Source organism: Adiantum capillus-veneris, chromosome 24 (assembly GCF_014529385.1).
Source record: "Adiantum capillus-veneris isolate H3 chromosome 24, ASM1452938v2, whole genome shotgun sequence".
NCBI lineage: Eukaryota > Viridiplantae > Streptophyta > Polypodiopsida > Polypodiales > Pteridaceae > Adiantum > Adiantum capillus-veneris.
Window position 1 is genome coordinate 57,728,306 of NC_140954.1, and position 19,619 is coordinate 57,747,924.

General features: G+C 42.5%; 1 protein-coding gene across 9 annotated transcripts in view; it reads left to right on the forward strand.

Moving 5' to 3' along the window:
- LOC147426419 (uncharacterized) overlaps positions 1-13,704 on the forward strand; it is a 35,942-nt gene extending 22,238 nt beyond the window's left edge. For 2 of the 9 annotated variants that reach the window (XM_086498838.1, XM_086498837.1), the window contains 4 exons: positions 11,769-11,844; positions 11,927-12,064; positions 12,157-12,397; positions 12,483-13,423. In XM_086498838.1, coding sequence (XP_086354964.1) covers positions 12,059-12,064; positions 12,157-12,397; positions 12,483-13,009 — 774 coding nt within the window. In that variant the 5' untranslated portion in view covers positions 11,769-11,844; positions 11,927-12,058 and the 3' untranslated portion in view covers positions 13,010-13,423. The other 7 variants (XM_086498839.1, XM_086498840.1, XM_086498842.1 and 4 more) reach the window with 5 other exon arrangements.
- Positions 13,705-19,619: the final 5,915 nt, after the last annotated feature.

Consider the following 19,619-nt stretch of genomic DNA (forward strand, 5'->3'; position numbering starts at 1 on the left):
CTTTTGGGACTCTCCTTTTGGGCATCCCTTGTAACCTTTAAATAAGTGGTGAGGGCTTCACTTCTCAGAGCATCTGGACGCAGAGTCTGAGAGTGAAACCCTAGCCACTCTCTTGTACTTTGATTTGATCAATATAAAAAGAAATACCGAAAGGGGCGCCAGTCTTTGGGGCCAATATCTCTAGGCACGGAACTCCGTCGGGCCAGTGTAAATCTATTGTGATCTGTGACTTGTTTTGAAGTGGTTATTTGGTGCTGTGGCAGTTGATTCTTGACTTGGAGAATCCAAGTCTGTTAGCTTGTGCTTCTTCCATGATTTTCTTTCTCAATGGTTCTGCCACGCAAATTTCTTGGTGGTGATAGGGCAACCATCCCGAATAGAATAGGGATATTCATCCTCTCCGTTTTGTAACTTATTCCAATTGGAGGAGAAGTTTAAGTCATTCGGATACAACTCTGGAAGTGATTCCAGTTCTTGGTGATACACAGAAGTAACTGCGTTCACCCTAGGCCGTCTAGACAATGCGTTTGCAACCACATTCTTGATCTTAGCTGTTTGGAGGATCTGGAAGTGAAACATGGACAAAAAGTTGGCCATCTCATTTGCTTCTCAGATAATTTCCGTTGCGTAAGAAAATACCGCAAACTCTGGTGATCGGTTTTGATCACAAAATTTGCTCCTATAGAAGATAATGCTTCCAGGTGGACAAGGCATGGATCACATCCATAAGTTCCTCCTCGTAGATTGAGGCATGCAATTCTGCATCCTTAAGTAGTCTACTTTCATAAGCCACTGCATGGGCTTCTTGGTTAAGCACTGCACCGATGCAATCACGTGAAGCATCGCAGTGAACCTTCTTTAAGTCTGACACTATCAAGATAGGTCCATGGCTTAATAGGTACTTCAGCCTACCAAAGGCACCTTGTTGTCTCGATCCCCACCTGAAAGGGATCTTTTTCCTTGTTAGGTCATGAAGTGGTCCTACTACTTGAGCAAAGCCTCGGATAAACGTCCGATAGTAAGAACACAATCCCAAAAAACTTCGTACATCATGTACCGTAGTGGAAGTTGGCCAATCTTGCACGGCTTGGATCTTTGCGGGATCCATTTTCACTTGTTTGTGTGAGACTATATGGCCGAGATAATGTATCTCAGTAAGGAAGAACTCACTCTTCTTTGCATTCACATGCAACGCATGCTTTCGCAATTCCTGAAACACTATGTCCAAGTGCTTCCAATGTTCCTCCTCAGTCTTTGAAAAGACGAGTATGTCATCAAAGAACACTCCTGTGAAAGCTCGGTGTGGGCTGAAAATTCGATCCATCACTCGATTGAATGTGGTAGGAGCATTGGTCAAGCCAAACACATTACCAAAAATTCATAAAGTCCAAAAGTTGTGTGAAAGGCAGTCTTATGGACATCTTCAGGGGCTATGCGTACCTTATGATACCCGCTTTTTAAGTCAATGCGACTAAAGATGTTTAGAGATCGATAATCTATGCACATTCGAAATGTGCCGTCTTTCTTTTGCACCAGTAGAATTGGAGAGCAGTAAGGCGAAGTACTTGGTCGTACTAGACCTTTTTCCAGAAGCTCGTTGACTTGCTTCAAAATTTCCTCTTGTTGAGCAAGACTAACCTGATAAGAGGTAGGTTTGGGGAGAGCTACCTGGTACAAGATCAATGCGATGATCTTCCGGACGTTCCAACAGAGGTAGCTTGTCTAGTAGAGTATCCGTAAAACAATCTTTATACTTCCTAAGAAATTGAGAACGCTTAATTTCCAAACTAGAGAGAGAACCCTCATTAGTTTTATCTCTTTCACGTTCGAAAATCAAGTAAGCAGAAACGCACTTCTTTATTTTTTTCTTAATGAAGATATGGCATACAATAGGGAATAGCCAATCCCCTGCATCAGCAAAAATTTTAATGTTCTTGCCCTCATGCTCAAAAGCGAGGGTCTTTTCTACATAGTCGGGGACTGGTTGCATATGGTAATGCCATGGCATACCCAAGATGATGTCACATCCCTCGATGGGTGCCATCAAAAAGCATTCGCAGTCCTTGTATTCACCAATCCGAAGATTGAGTTGTCCTTGCACGGGAGTTGCATTGGTGGTCAACCCCTCGAATGCTGATCTGGAAGTGACCGGAGTTCCAAGCTAAGCCGGTGTAAGGCCCAAGTGTTCTCCAGTTTCCAGTGAGATGAAGTTATCCGTCGATCCAGGGTCGTAGAGGATCAACACCCGCTGGTTATTCACAAATCCCCAACCTTTAAGGAGTTGGCGCTTCCCTTTCTCGGTTTTTTTATTCCCTTGCACATCAAGAATGGAATTTCAGCTCGGTGGAGCGGATTCCTTCTTCGATTGTTCCTTCTTCGAAGATGCTTGTTCCTGCCGTTGCTGCCGAACAGGGCATTCAGGCTTCATATGTTCTTTTTCACCACAATAGAAGCACCTTCCTTGTTCTTTGAAGGTTTGTACTTGGTTTGGCGTGAGATACTTGATCCGGCTCCTCTGGGGAACGCTTTTTTTCTTGGCTGCCATGGTCATCATAAACCGCTCTTTGCCTTGCACGGTATGTGCTATGTTCCATCCGTCTAGGGGTACCAGTGGAATGTAAATCCTCGGCAATGATTGCTGACTCCATCATCCGCTGAAGGGTGTCGTGTGGGTACACCTTCATGCTCTTTCGAAGGGGTGGTTGAAGATCTGCTTCAAACTTTCGCATCTTTTCCTCGTCGGAAATCTTCATAAAAGGCGTAACTTTCAAAAGAACCGACCAAAACTTGTCAACATAAGCCATGACTTTCTCTTGTTCCTTCTGGGCGAGCCAATCCTGTTCCTTCCAAATGTCTTTCTCAAAATCAGGTGGAAGAAATTGTTCATAGAATCCAGCTTTGAATTGAGCCCAGGTTCTAGCTTGAGTACCTTCTAGAATTTTGGCTAGTCACCAGTTGCTTGCAGTCTCCTTGAGATGCATCCCAACATGACGCAACTTGGACTTTTCAGTGAAGTTTCCGTTGGCAAAAGCAACTTCCAACTGCCTGATGAAAGACGGTGCCTTAGAGATATCTCTCCGTCCTATGTAGTTATCAAACTTCACATCCTTGTCACCGGATTTGAAAATCCGCATCTTGCGGTGACATCTGCGGTTATCCCTCTTGAACTGGGGCTTCTCTTAAGTAGTATGTAGAGAAGTAGTAGGAGTTTTCGTCTTGGGAGAAGATTTAGATACTCTATGAGAAGTAGATGTAGTAGTATAGTCAGGAGAGTATGATAGAGAAGAGATAGAGACATCCTTGCTTTTGTTAAGCAAAGAAAGTTCTTTTTCCTGTCCCTTACTCTTGGAAGGCCGTTTGTCCTGATCCGGAGATCCCTTGTGCGTTTCGGCACCTCTTTTCGCACCATCCCCCTGCGGGTTACTTCCATTAGCAGGATTTTCCTGACGCCCATCGGTATCTGTTCCTTGCGGATTCTTGATTCCGTCCAAAGCCTTTTGGACAGCCGGCAACGAAATGAGTTGTTGCAATTCCGCGAGTTGGGCTCGCACTTACTGAAGTTCGTCTTGAGTAGTTCTTCCGTGGCTTGTCATGGTTCTTCCCGTTCCTTCCCAAAATCATCCTCCTTTGCAGAGAAAGAGAGGAATCCGAGCTCTGATACCACTGTCACAATCGGGAGCACACACGAATAATCAACAAGATGAACATAAAAAATCTATCAACTAAACAGAGTTGAGGGAGAAGTTTGACACAGTATTTGGGAACAAAAGATGGGTTGGTCCCCCCCCCCCCTCTTAAAGAGAATCCTTCATTAGGGAGAATCTTTTAACAAGCACAAGAACCGAAGAAAACCCCTCCGTTCTAATTCTCAGACTCGATGGTTGTTCCTTCTCGTGAGGGAAATCCGAGAGACGAGCTCTCAATCCTTTTCCGTCTGTACTCGGAGTCAAGACTCCGTAGACAATTTCCGAATTTCGTTCCCGGAATTCCCAAGCGTAGGCCGAAGCCTTCCCGCTTCTCCTTTGCGATGAAGTACCCGCAAACACACACACAAACACGGGACAACAATTCGTATGGCGAATCCACAATAGATACTTGTCGCTCTTGCACGGGAAAAGTGACTTTCGTGCTTCGTAGTCTCCCGATCTCTTGCCTCTTTTGGCGGCAGAGTCTTCTCTTGTTGACGCTGGCAACTCCTCCCTCTAAGTGAGGGCATGGGATGCTTTTATAGCTCCTTGGCCATTGTAGGAATAGCTGAGCGGAGGCTGCCCGCGTAGAGATCGCGGCGTTTTTTTTTTTTTGGTGCTGTTCTACCTGAAATAGGGAGAGAGAAATCGCTGGCTGGTTTTGTTGCTTTATTTTCTAGGTGGGTGCCCACTTATTAAGTGGGCGGCCGGCATATTTTAAAATTGGTATGAACCTGCCCAAAAACTCAATAAAACCTTACAAGTTAAAAACAATGCTTTTCACAACACTTCCCAGGCGTCCCTGGATGCAACCACATGCACAAATGCAATGCAGACATAGATTCCTCGCAGGAAAGCGTTCGCTCTTCTCGGAAAACTAGTTAAAATATTCCGCTTTTCAAGAAAAGCTTCTCAGAACCCATCTTTATTCTTGTGCTCGCGTCTTTACGTGTATTCCTCTTACCAATTCGGGTTTCCTGCCATACCAACGAGATATTCCCGTCACCCCATCATGTGATGCATCAGAAATATTCGTTTCCCAGTCTCTCCTACCGAACTAACGGTAAAACCTTTTCGCGATGCTTAATGTCACCCATCATATGACGCATCAGAGTTTTCTATTCCTGTTGACTTTTAATAATTCCAGTAGATCTACAATTCCTATCCTTACAGCCTTTGGCAAAGCTGATGAATATCCTCAGTGAGTACTCTGACTGGGCGTCTCCGATGTCGTGTGAGAGAGAGAGAGAGAGAGAGGGTCCCCAACTAACCGTCTCAAGGCCCATACTGTTGCCGATGTGGTATTTGCTTTTGATTGCGTAAATGGAATGTACACACATGCAATACCTCAAGTGCAAATGTCGTCTCGGTAACTCTTCAAGATGAAGCACCTCCGGGGCTGATATGATGCACCTTTGCATCCTTCTAAGATCTCAATGATGGCCACCAAGGGGTAGATCCGGGGCTGATTTGCACTCGCAATGTGAGAGGAATGAAGGGCTGAAAATGCAGATCTCGATGACGCCGATGATGGGTAGGAATGGGAGCACTCAATGCGCCGAGGGAATGGCCAAGGAGAAGCTCAATGGGCTGCCAAAGTATGTGACGGTAACTGGAAGACTGCGAACGCAGAACCAAGCCGTTTTCCGGTGACGGGAAGGGCTGGAAACTGAAATCGCTTGGGCTGATCTGCTGGAGAAGCTAGCGCTAGGCTGATTTGGCAAAAACTCTAGTTGCACTGTTGCCAAAAACGCCAAGGCTGATCTGTGAATGAAAATGCTAGGGCTGGTTTGCTCCTCTTGCTCCCTTTATAGGCCAGGTTATTGGTTAAGAACTTTTTAAGACTTAGGTAGGGCAAAAGTTGAAGACAAAGTTATAAAAATAAATTATTTAAATGATTTAAATATTTATAAACTTGACTTCAACTAAGTTTTCGGATGGAACTGTCGCACGTCTGCCCACCTGGGAATCCGATTGACGTGGGGAATGGCTCGTTGGATTCCTTTAACCTAAACTTACATGCACGTCATGCCAGATGCCCACCGCAATGTAACAACATTTGTCAAAACGCTTGTACAATCCATTTATGCAAGAGGGTTCCAAAACTGGAAAACCTAATCTAATGGACTTGTCAGGACATGCAAGTCGTGCGAACATGCTCACAAAATTGCCGGTACTAATCCTCCTAGGATTCTAGACACTCCTATCTAGGGATAAGTGGAAAATTGACTCTAGAAGTTGATGAAGCATGTCCACGTGTGTAACAGACTTGGACACTCCAAGTCAAGATTCTACCGTGACATGACCAGAATTTCACCTCAAAACAGTTCACAGTTCACAATTGATTCGACACGGCCCGACGAAGTTCCGTGCCTAGAGATATTGGCCCCAAAGACTGGCGCCCCTTTCGGTATTTCTTTTTGTATTAATCTGCAACTTAAAGTACAAGGGAGTGGGAGGCTCTCACTCAAGGACTCTGCGTCCAGATGCTCTGAGAAGTGGGAGGCCTGTCCACACTTATGAATGGTTTACAAGGGATGCCAAAAGCAGAGCCAGGAGAGCCCCAAAAGCTGTAAATCAAAAGCCCCTTTTAAAATAGGCTTAAAAATAAAGCAAAGCTCTCTCTCTCAAGTATTGCATAGAGTCCAGCCCACGTAGAAAGCTTCCAGGAATTCCGTATGCAGTCTACCACGTCAGCAAGGCTTTTCCATGAACTGCGCCGCAAAACGCGGGCTTGTCTGTATGCTGCACTGCCACGTGTCACTGCAGCCAACAATTCAACGGGCAGTGTGTATCTGTGTACCGAGCAGCCAGGTCACCAATTTGTGATATACCTCCCTCTTGAAAGCATTGTAATCGCCCTCGATTATGCGTGAAAAATAGACAAAAGCCATAAACTATCTTAGCAGACACTAACTGTTAGTACCGACACACTAGGAACACACATCTAGTACATGTACCAATCGACAGTCACATGACACGACATCACAGGACATCACATGACAAATCATATTCAACATTCATTCGGATCTCAGACCGTGATTTATCGACAACGCAATTATATCTAGATCCACAGGGGACCTCATAGATGCCCGATTGACTAATCCCTATTGCAACCATGTCTATCGATATCATAAATCTAGTACCACTGAGTTGGCAATCTTGGATTGCTCGTCAGTCTGTGGGTGGAACGATGACGAGAACTGCAACCGCGTGCCAATGTTCTCCCAAATAGCCTTCTAAAACAAACTCGTGAATCTGGGGTCCCTGTAAAAGAGAATCGTGTCGGGCATGCCATGTAATCTGAAGATCTGGGCCACAAACAGTCTCGCTAAGTGATCCGACTTGACTGTTTTCTTCACTGGAATGAAATGAGCTTGCTTGCTAAATCAGTCAAAAACAGTTCAGATACCATCGTGACCACTCTATGTTCTCGGGATATCAAAAATGAAATCCATTGCAATACTTTCCCAGGGGCGGGTGGGTATGGGTAAAGGTTGTAACAATCCCTGTGCTTTATGCCTGTCATACTTGCGTTTCCCCGCATCCAAAGCACTTCCCCTCTTTGATGTAGCGAGCTCTCTCTCGACGAGTAAGCTTGGGTCATGCATCCTTTTCTTTCTTTTCTAGGTTGCTCTTCCTCTTTCTACTTTCATTGTTCGAAGTCTGTTCGGTCCTTTGCGTCATGATTTCATTTGTGGGGTAGGTCAAACTGCCTGAATGAATGGCAAAACCCCGTCTCGCATGACTCATCAGTTCCAGAATGGAATCTGACTTTTGCTCTAAGTAGTGATCTCGGATCTCTGTAGGAAGTCCCAAGGTAAACCGCTCAATCTGTTCTTTGAACGAGATCTTCTGAAATGAAGAGGCTGGTAGAAAAGATCTCCAGAATCTCTCGCAATATTCGTCCAATGTATCCTTCTTGGTCATCCGAAGATGGTTCCAAGCAGTTTGTATGTCGCGTTCGTACTCTCAAGTTAGCCAAGAAGAAATAAAAAGCCTTTTAAATTTCAGCCATTTAACTGACGCTGTCTTGTTTAGTAGAAGCGTGGACCACCAAGTTAGAGCATTTCCCTTGAAGTAAGAGGTAGCCCTCCGAATCTTGGAGTGCTCTGAGTAATGCCCTCCAGAGAAAGCTATGTCAAACTGTTGTATGAAGGCCAAAGCCTTCGAAGCATCTCTATAACCAGAAAAACGTGTCAAATTTAATTGACTGTCCACCTTCTTTAATCTTGGAGTGCTCTGAGTAACGCCCTTCAGAGAAAGCTATATCAAACTGCTGTATGAAGGCCAAAGCCTTCGAAGCAACTCTATAACCAGAAAAACGTGTCAAATTTAATTGACTGTCCACCTTCTTTAAACTCTCAGACTTTCTTGCTTTTATTCTCGAGAAAGTCATACTAGTTGGCTTTATAAAAATTCTTCTTCTTTGCATAAAAGCTGCTGTCGTCAGAGTCCGAACTATCCGAAGACGAGTCCTCTGTAGAACTGTCAACAACTAGGCGAGATTTTAGACTTCTTTGCCTTTTTCTTGCCCTTTCCGAAGCTTTGTGTTAGGTGCAGCGGAATGATTGTTTGCGCTTTGCTCAAGATGAGTGCTCCGAACTGTGCTCAAGGTTCCTTTTAGTTCTTATGGAAGGGAGAGCCTTCCGTTCTTAATGAGAGAATGCTATGATCACAAACAAAGTGAATGGACACTGTGCGTGCAAGTGTATGAGACTGAGAGATAGAGAGGGAAGAGAGATACGACACCAGAGACGTAAAACCCTCCTCCAAAGGCCCCACTCTCGTCGGCGAGAGTGGTCTACTTATTGATTGCACAAAGTGGTACAATGACGATGCAATGGACTAATGCAATCTGGGACTATGCCGATGACGACGACGGTGATGACGACGACTTTAGGGCTGAAATCTGTGATCTTCTATCTGCTGAATTTCGGGACTGTTTCGGTGGCTGAAAATGACTGTTTTGGCTGCGTTTTCGAGGCTGAAAATGAAGGATCTTCTGCAACCAACTGGGGCTGAATCTGATGCTCTGCTATAGGCTGAAAACGCTGCTGTCCTGATGTCGCTAAGGCTGAAAACCAAAAACGCTGATTCCTTCCTCTAGCGTTAGTGAAAAACACTAGGCTGCCTGGCATCTGTTAGCGACTGGGGGAGGTTGGCGATCGTGGGAGGAAACGCCAAGGATCTGGATTTGCTAGCGGTGACTGCAAACTGAAAAGGCTGGCTGATGCGTGGCGAGGATGAGGATCCAAAAACGCTAGGGGTGCTGAGGGGTTCCTGCTGAGAAGGTGCCTGTTGAGCGGGAAGCTCCTGCTGCCTCTTCTACCATTTAGTGCTGACTTGGGTTTGCTTATATATAAATTTAGCAAAATTGCCCTACCTACTTTTGTTGGGAAGTCACTTAAAAATAATAAGTGAAAAATGACAAAATAGGCTAAATGCACTGGAAAATTCCCCTAACTGATTTTGATGGGAATTCTGATGATCATGCTGTGTGCAACCAGAGGATATGCATCTACACTAAGTGACTGGGCATGCACGGTCTACGAATAGACTCACAAAAGTGCCATATCACTTCTAAATCTAGACTGACTAGACTGACTGAACCCTGATCATGCTGTAGCTTGTCCACAGACACATAGGGTTGGATGTGTCACGTGACACTTTGCTTTTTGCTTCGCTTTTTTCCTTTCCTGTCTTCTTCGCTCGAGTCAGAGGAGCTAGAAGAACTGTCAAAAGAAGAAGGAGAAGAAGAAGAACTGGGTACTCCTTCAAATCGCACATGCTTCTTCTGCTTTCTTGCGAGGCAAAAGTAGACTGACGACCCAAATAACCCGGGAAGTCAGTTCCTTTCTTCTGCTTTTTGTCGTGCTTTTCTGCTTTGTTCTGCGCGTCAAGAAGCTGAGAAATCTGTGCATCAACCACCTCTTCTAATTCTTGCTCTGTAAACATCCTTGGAATAGGAGGTTTCTTGAGTGCCGGTTTGAGGGGTGGTTCTGTGGTTTGCCGCCATTGTGAATGCACCTCGTCGAAGGAGGTCTGGCTCATAAATTTTGCAAATTTCGGGTCCTTCGTAAAATTTAGCATCATCTTTGTTGCATCGGCGATCAATCATCGACGCTCCATCTCTTCAAGCTCCGCCTGAGTAGGCTGAGGCGGGCCGTACTCCTTGCATGAATCTTCTTCGTGATCTCTTCCCGCATCGTCGGATGCAGAGGAAGTCGACTGTCCTTTGCTTGAATCCATAAGTGTTGTGTAAAAAGGATTGGATTTTTCGATAGAAGAGAAATCGGCCGTGCTCTAATACCACTGTAACAGACTTGGACACTCCAAGTCAAGATTCTACCGCGACACAATAAGAATTTCACCTCAAAACAGTTCACGGTTCACAATTGATTCGACACGACCCGGCGGAGTTCCGTGCCTAGAGATATTAGCGCCATACACTGGCGCTCCTTTCGGTATTTCTTTTTGTATTAATCTGCAAGTACAAGGGAGTGGGAGGCTCTCACTCTCAGACTCTGCATCCAGATGCTCTGAGAAGTGGGAGGCTTGCCCACACTTATAAAGGGTTTATAAAGGATGCCAAAGGCAGAGCCCCAAAAGCTGTAAATCAAAAGCCCCTTTTAAATTAGGCTCAAAAATAAAGCATAACTCTCTCTCTCAAGTATTGCATAGAGTCCAGACCACGCAAAAAGCTGCCAGGAATTCCGTACGCAATTTGCCACGTCAGCAAGGCTTTTCCGTGAACTGCGCCGCAAAACGCGGGCCTGTCCGTACGCTGCACTGCCATGTGTCACTGCAGCCAGCAATTCAGCGGGCAGTGTGTATGTGTGTACCAGGCAGCCGCGTCACCAATTTGTGACTACGTGGCACAGAGAGCCATGTGCACATGAGAATAAAGATTTTGAAAATCTTCATCTTCCACATAAGGTGCATTCTACTCCGGAGTTATAGCCGTTTGCAATCTTCAAACAAAATCCACCAAATATTCACGATCAAATGGAATTGTTGCTGGAGCCTCCGAAGCAAGAGGGTTGCGTGAAGATCCATTAGTTGCCTAGGGAGAAGTTGGAGTTGGGATTAGGGTTAGCCTCGATTGCAAGTGATCATTCCTCTTGTAAGAACATGAAGAAAGTTGAGCTTTGATACCACCGTAATCACTTGTTGGAGTGTCCCACTCGAATACACGTTTAATAACTGAAAGATTGGAACTGAACAAAAAGATCACACTTGCACTTCGTAGATGACACGGAAGAGGTGTACTTCCTCTTTGGACAGTATTCGCGCACAAGTCGAGCACCTTGGCTATATTTCTTTAGTACTGTCAAGTTACAACCCGTTCTCTAATGAGACCACTCACCAAATATGTCTATACAATCCGACCTTGCCCAATTATTAATTAGAATTGTCAAGTTACAAACCGTTCTCTTGTGAGACCACTCACCAATTATGTCTATACAACTTGACCTTGCTTGGTTATTTAGGGACACTTGGCCAAAAAGCTTAAAAGCCAATAGCGTTTAACTATTGCTGCCTAAAAATTTATCCCACGTAAAAATCAGCCACACCAGCCATGGTGGTGTGGTATATAGTTGCCACATTATCATCCATACAGTCGCAATTTAGAGCAGATTTTGTGTTGCATTTCACGGGTTTCAGCGCTCAAAGGAAGATCCTTTGATCTTTTGCTTGCCAGCTGCTTCACTTTGGTGCCACCCTTACTAGTGCCACGTCATTTGCTCATCACACGTTCCCACATGTCTTGGTGGTAGTTAGTTGCCGCTGTTGTCTTCCTATCATCATTAGAAATGACCACTAGCATTACTATCCCTTAGTTTGGGTCTACATGCTGCTATTCTCCATGGATAAGGGTTTCTGCTGCTATTGGTTGTTCGGGGGGCGCCCTTGGACTCCAAGTGGGCCAGGTGTAAGGTTCCGTTGAAACCATCAAAGGCTTCAGACTACATGTGGCACATATCCAAGCTATAAACTTTCTTGAAAATGTGAATTGGCTGATGCTCAAGAAACACGAGTGTCTTGGTATTATCAATTGTATTTCATGTTTTCATGCAGCATATTACAAGAAGAAAGCTGAACGACAACAAGTTTAGTGGTGCAACAAAGCAATGAAAGTGCAGCATCGCTCCTGGTAGCATAAATGTGACAAAGAACCAGAGTTTTTACTTAGTTGCAGAAGTATGAACCAGTTGATTGTATGTTTTATATGACAGAAGATATAAATCCTCAGTTGGCAAACAACAAGAGGCTGCTGTCTTTGATTTTTCTGAGAGGATAACAGTTGCATCCAAATTGGCGTCTGCAGCAACCAATTGAGATCTCTATCAAATGGCACTTGTAGGAACATGCAGGTATAGATTGTTAAATGTTTAAATTTTTGAAGTAGTATATGCCCAACCTCCTTCGAAGGCGTAACTGACTATTTTAGTGTAAACACATGCAGGCAGAGGCATTCACCCTTAGTGGATTTCATATGATGGGTATAGAGGAACAGAATGACCTTCGAGTTAGCCAGTGTGGCACAGCATGTGACCAATCATATACTGGTAATTTACCGAACGTGAGCAGCGATATGCTTGATACAAACCCGGAAAGTGGGAATCTGGAAGAAGAGTTGGAAAGAATTATCATGCTGGCAGACAACATCAGGGAGAAAGCTCTGTCTACGACAGAAATTCTTGCAGGTAAGCCTAAGTGTGATTTGAGTGTTCCTTTGCTTTGATTTTATCGAGCCTCAGTTCTTAGCTGGTCAGGTGGGGTTGTTTTCAGGAGATATAGCAATCAGAAGTCAGAAAGGAAAGAAGGATTCAAAAAGGAGCTCTGTAACTTCTTTGGTGCTCAGGAGGAGTCGCAAGAGTTTAAGACCAGGTTGTGCAGACAACTCATCAACTCTTTTGCACAGACAGCCACGCTTAAGCCCTCTTGCAGCTCGAGCGGCATTGGCTGCGGCTGTCACACCTCTTAGACAAGCTAAGCAAACCAATTTATCTGCAAAATCTCAAGGATTGAGCTTGCATTCAGCATCCTGCAAGGCTGGTACAAGTTTCATCAAGAAGAATAATAGGTACAATCAAGTGAAGCGTCAGAAAACGGGCATCTCAGTAAGACAAAATTACCGAAATACGTCGACTTGTAAGCAGAGCCCTGGACCACCAGTAAAAGAATCAGCTTCTTTTCTTCTGAATCAGTGTGAGCAGGACATTCAGCTTACTGTTGACATTCCAGTTTACAGAGACCAAGTAGCAGAGAAGGCGATGAATTTGATCGTTGACGTCCCCCTTTTGGGAAGGCAGTGAAGGTATAGGGGCCCACATCCTATTTTGCCCAGATATATATATATAGATGAGTGAATAGAAGGCTCGTAAGAAGGTATAGCAGTAGCAAACGTCACTGGACTTACCGCAGGTAAAATATCATGTCTTTTGGAAAAGCTTATGGATCATGTAATAGGACCCTGCTTTGTCTGTTAATATATGCAAAAATGTAATTGGTATTTTTCAAGGATTGCAGAACCCTTAGGTTTATATTGCAAGTTTATGTGTCCTAACATGGTTTACCTACCGAGAGTGATGGCCAAGAAGAAGCAGCTGCTTTCTGATGCATTGGTGAATTGTTGAAACATGTTATTGAGAGTTAACACTTTTCAACGATTTTGTACCTGTCATTTTGAGGGCAAGTTTTCTGGAGCCATAAACAAGCAGTTAACCTGATATTATCTGTGTACTGCAGCTATGGTTTTGTAAACATCAGAGCAGTGACATACTCAAAGTTGAAGATTGTACTTGGAACCTTTCTTATAACTTACAAAAGGAGATAAGGAATGTTGTCAATGTACCAGGTTAGGTGCAGTTTTATAGATGGGGAGCAAAATTGCCGCAAGCAGCAGTTCACCTTTGGAACCCAATTATGCTTAGTACTGCTTATCATCCTCAAACTGCCTTGCAAGTGTAGCCCTTGTAAAATCTCTAAATGAACTCGGTATGTTGTGCGTGCTTTAAGTGTTATTTGAGTCTTGATTGTGCGATGAAAATTTTGGTCTATCAAATATATGGATTTTGGTTGCTGTAGATAAAATCACTGTAGCAACCAAATCCTTAGGGTTCTCAAAATGGAAGCTGCATTAACCAGCTGAGTTTAAACCCCCTTTTGGTGAAGTTTTGTCCAAAAAAATGGTATTTGACAGTTTTATGCCTTGTCATTCTCTTTCTGAGATGCTTTGTTTTGCCAAAGGCACGCTAAAAATAATGCGATAACTGAAATTCTTAAGCATGCTAATCTTCACTCAATATAGGGAAAATTATTGCAGAGGTTTAGACTTTTAGCATGAGAAGTGCCAAAATATAATGGTCAATAGATTTGAGGACCAAATGTAGTGAGAGTTGCAATTAATGGCAACATGAACACATGCACACAACACAAGCACATTATTTTTTTATAATGCGGGTGGGGTGGCTAATGTTTTCCTAACATACACTCTTCCACTCACTATGCAAGCGGGGTGATTAGAGATCGCTTGTGAGGCGAATGGAAAAGTGCTCTTATCGATGAAAAAATGATGCGCATGCACGTGCACACACACACCAACACACAAGTTGTAGTTGCAAGTTATGTTTCTAATAGAGGCTTGTGCTATGCTTGCAACTACTACTTTATGTTGGTATTTTAAAGTGTTATATGAAGAGAAAATCACTTGGTTACATATTTGCCAGAAGCTAATTGTGTATATTGAAAATTAGTCTATGAGATTTCCAATTTGCCCAAAGCTTGTGATATTCAGCAAGGAACTTTTCATGTTATGACCTCTAAACAGCAATGTGGTCAAACAAATAGCAAGAGCCCCTCCTAAAAGCCATGAACATCATTTGAGCTTGATCATACCTAGATCTTGAGTGCAACTTGACAATCAACACATATTTATAGTCAAGAATCAATTTTGTGCACTTGAGCTACTCTATTTGTAAAAGCCTTAACAAGTGATTGAAATATGACATAGCCCTTACATTAGCTTTTAATAATGAAAACCTTCACTTGAAAAAATGAAAGAAAATCTTCAGTGATTCTACTTCATTGCATATATTGATGCTATAATCGGTACAAAAATTACTCTAGGTGTGCCTCTTTCTACTAGAGTAGATTAGTTGTATACACTCTGCATAATTTAGTAACATTTTGACACTCTGGGGATGGTACAATGCTAGCAAATACGCAATTTTTTTTTATAAAAAAAACTTAGCCATCAAAGTGGTTTTTTTCAATTGTCTAGTGATGACACAAAAAATTACTCTAGGTGTGCCTCTTTTTACTAGAGTAGATTAGTTGTATGCACTCTGCATAGTTTAGGAACATTTTGACACTTTGGGGATGGTACAATGCTAGCAAATATGCAATTAAAAATGTTAAAAAAACTTAGCCATCAAAGTAGTTTTTTTCACTTGTCTAGTGATGGCACAAAAAATTACTCTAGATGTGCCTCTTTCTACTAGAGTAGATTAGTTGTATGCACTCTGCATAATTTAGTAACATTTTGAACACTTTGGGGTACAATGGTAGCAAATACGCACAAAAAAAAAACTCAGCCATCAAAGTGGTTCTTTTCACTTGTCTACTGATGGCACAAAAAATTACTCTAGGTGTGCCTCTTTCTACTAGAGTAGATTAGTTGTACGCACTCTGCATAATTTAGTAACATTTTGACACTTTGGGGATGACACAATGCTAGCAAATACGCAATTTTTTTAAAAAAACTCAGCCATCAAAGTGGATGTAAATTTTGCTTCACCATAAAATTTGATGATGCACCATGTATTAGGGATCATTTTTTGGGTAGCCTTACAAATAATTGTAAGAAATGTGATCATCTTTAGGTGCATGCAAGTGCAAAGCGTTTGAAAGAAGAGCTCGTCAAAAAGGGTGGCAAGAGAAATCGGATACACAAATCCGTCATGGATGGAAGTCAAGAGAAGCCAAGAGTTAACTATAAACTCTTCCAATTTAGTAGTGACACCAACCAACCCTGTAGAACAACCTGTGCAAGGAGAGGAAATGCAAATCAGTGATTCTTTTAAGCACCACAATGAGGGTGGACTTGGACAAATGCATCTAAAATCATTGCATCAAAGCTTTCGAATGCAATTGCTAGAAGAAGCACAAACTGCACTCTCCAAAGCAATTTTTTTCACTAAGAGTACTTTAGTCATGGTAGACAGCAATCATTGGAAACATGCATGGAAAAAAATCGATGAGTTTAGCCCAAGATTTTCAACCCCTTCGTATCACACAACACGAAATGATCTCTTGGACAAATGTTACATCGAAGTAAAAGAGAGTGCTTCCAGAATAATACTTGAGCATATATCACTTTCAGGATGCACAATTGTCAGTGATGGTTGGTCTAATGTTCAAAGAAGACCACTGATCAATCTGATGTTGGTTTATCCAAGGAAAAAAACGTTCATAAAGACGATTGACAGTTCTGGTGCAATTAAAAGTGACAAATACATTGTTGAGGTCTTGATTAATGTAATTACAGAAATCGGTATTGAGCATGTCATTCAAGTAGTCATGGACAATGCAAAGAACTGTAAAAATGCTAGAAAAATAATTTTAAAAAGTGTTTTTTCACACATTTTCACCAATGTTTGCAATATGCACAGTTTAAACTTGGCGCTAAAAGATTGGTATACTAGTGAAGAAGCCACATGGTTTGCCAAAATAACTAACATAGTGCAACAAGTTGTGAAGTTCATCTTGAAACGACAAAGAGTGCTCCATTTGTACAGGATGCGCATGTCAGTTGTGTTGAAATTACTTATTGAAACTCAATTTTGCACGTACTTTTATACATTGGAATCACTCCTACTCGATAAGTGCATTGTGATTGACAATTTCAACTGCACAACCTTTTATGAATGGCAGCTTGAGCAGACCAAAAAAGTGAAAGAGAAAATTACTTGTCTATCTGGGTCCATAAACAAGCTTGCTTGTTTGGAGGAGTGTAATGAATGCATATCATGTAATGATGCCTGTTATGTTTGTGATTTGCAACCTTAATCAGAAGGCGTCAAATATGAGCAAAGTGTGGATGACATGGTGGCTAGTCCAACAAAGTCTGAAAAATCCCGAGTTAAAAGAGTCCGTAGTAGAGAAGGAGTGGCGACTACTATTCCTTGCAAAACAATGAGGAACTTGAAGGGAATGGGATCATGCTAGGTATGGTGGATGAAAGACAAACATCATGCACACAAGCTAGTGTGTGTAGGCTAGATGATCACTCGAGCAAATTAGGTTCCAAGATAGATTAACTTGGGCTCACCCATCACAAGCTCACCATAAACAAAAGAGATGTAATGCAAACATGGAATGAATTTGTTTATTCATGAAATGAGCTTTAAGTAGCTCTATAGCCTTGTACCACTACATGTGGGATAATTCCACCTTTTCTCTTCTTTACTCATACTCTAGTGACTCTAGGACAAAGCTCACACCTTACAATCCTCCCCTTGAGGTTTGGACTAGGGCAATACATTGCAGATTCTTTATCCACTAAGGATGACAAAATATCCACACACGATGCCAATACATATCCACTAAGGATGACAAATCCACAAAGGATGACAAAAAAAAAAGTAAGCCCCTTGAACTAGAGGCTCTACAATCTTCACAATATGTCGTTGCAGTAGACCAGGTTGTTCTCGCCTTGGTCTTTGTCTTCTTCTTTGTCCTCCACCACATGAGCTGATCCTCTTGCAGGTTTCTTGCCTTTGTAGTTTTTGTTGTTACTGTTTCCATTGTTGCTTTCTCCATTGTTGTTGCCTCCACTTGAGTAGCATCGAGAAGGAGGATGCCCCTTCTTACCACATTTGTTGCAAGACTTGATGGTATAGCAATCCTTTGCTACATGTCCCATTCTCCCACAATCATAGCACTTCTTTACATTTGATGATGAGGTTGCGATAAAAGATCCTCCTGATGAAGTAACATTCCTCCCTTGCTTCTTCTCCTCGGAAATTAAAGAGTTGGTTACATCTTGGAAATTTGGTGTTGGATCCTTCTCCTTAATGATGGTCATTATTTGGTCAAAGCTAGGTGGTAAGGCTGCTAGAAGGAATGTAATTTTGTCCTCCTCTAGTACTGCATTGTTTACATAAGCTAGTTGTGTAGTCATGCTTTTAAGGCGATTGACCAAGCTTGCAATATCTTCGTTTTATTCCATTTTTAATTTGTATAGATCCTTCTTTAAGCTCACTTTGCTCTTCTTTTCCCTAGCTCCAAAGTTTTTTTCTACTGCTTCCCATGCAGCTGATGAGGTTTCACAACCATCAGTAGAATGTACATAACTGTCATATAGTGCAATGAATATGATTTCTGATGCTTGCTCGTCCTTCGCTTGATTTTGTGTGTGTTAAAAAATAGGACATAGCTAAGTAGATATTAGAGTAGTTTACTTAATAGAGAGAGAATTTTCACAAATGAGAGATTATAGAGTAGAGAGAGAGAGAGAGAGAGCACGATATATGTGGTTCACCCAATGTGGGCTACGTTCACGGGAAAGCAATCACTCAATGGCTTTAGTACTTCAAGCTAGAAGTAGGTTACAAAGGGATTATATCCTTAGTGGAGCTCCCACCTTGCTTCACTCTCACCACCTCACATACACCTTGTTTAATCAACTTCACAATGCATTTTGGGAAAAGGCCTCCTTTGTAGGCCAAAAGGCCGCTCTTGTTAGACAAGTCCAAGTTGGACTCTCCCACGTGCCCATGTGTGGCCGCCCTTGAGAAGACAAGTCCACCTAGAAATCAGTCCACCAGCCACCATCGGCTATTGACTTTCGATCACTGGCCAACTGATCGGTCATTTTTCAACCACCGTTCGATGAAAAGAGAATATTCTGGCGAGTGATTTTTCTTACAGAGCTCTAGACTAGGCCTGAATTTTTGGTTTTTCAGCGAGAGTGATTTTTCTTACGCATGATGACTTCTCCTCATAATGGGGGCCTTACAAATGTATGTTTATAAAACTAAAAATTAGAAGGGGTGAATCAGGCTCAATACTTAACAAATCCCACTTGGAGACTGATATTCACACCAAATCGGTGACTGCTTTTCATCCTGGCTTGTTATCTTTGAATACCGATTGAAGATGAGTAAAAGATCAACTTATCCTTGTTGACTACCTTTGTAAACATGTATGCAGGATTGTCCCTTGTGTGCACTTTTCTTAGCTTTAGTTGTCCCTCTTCCAAAAGAGTACGTATGAATTGATATCTCACCTCAATGTGCTTTTTCCTTGAGTGAAAGGCTGAATCCTTTGCAAGATGAATGCTGATTTGATTGTCATTGTACAAAACACAATTATCTTGCTTGTATTCAAGCTCCTCCAAGAATCTATGAAGCCACACAAATTTCTTTGCTTGCCTCCGTCATTACTACATATTCTACTTCCGTGGTAGATAGTGAGACCACGTTTTGTAGTTTTGACGCCCAACTTACTGTTGTGCCTCCAACTGTGAAGACATAGCCAGTAGTTCTCCTTTGAGTATCTTTATCACCTTCCATATTTGCATCAGCATACCCTCGCAAGAAATTATCAGTGCCTTTAAAATACAAAGCATTTGTTGTTGTCCATTTTAGATACACAAGTATCCACTTCACAGCTTGCCAATGCTCTTTACATGGATTGTCCATGAATCTACTCACAAGTCCCACTGCATGTGCAATGTCTGGCCTTGTCCAGACCATAGTATACATTAAAGAACTTACCGCTGCAACATATGAAACTTTAGACATATAGGCTATCTCCTCTTATGTCTTTGGACACATATCCTTGGTTAGTTTGACGTGACTAGCCAAAGGTGTGGAAACCAATTTTGCATCTTGCATTGCAAACCTTTCTAGTACCTTATTG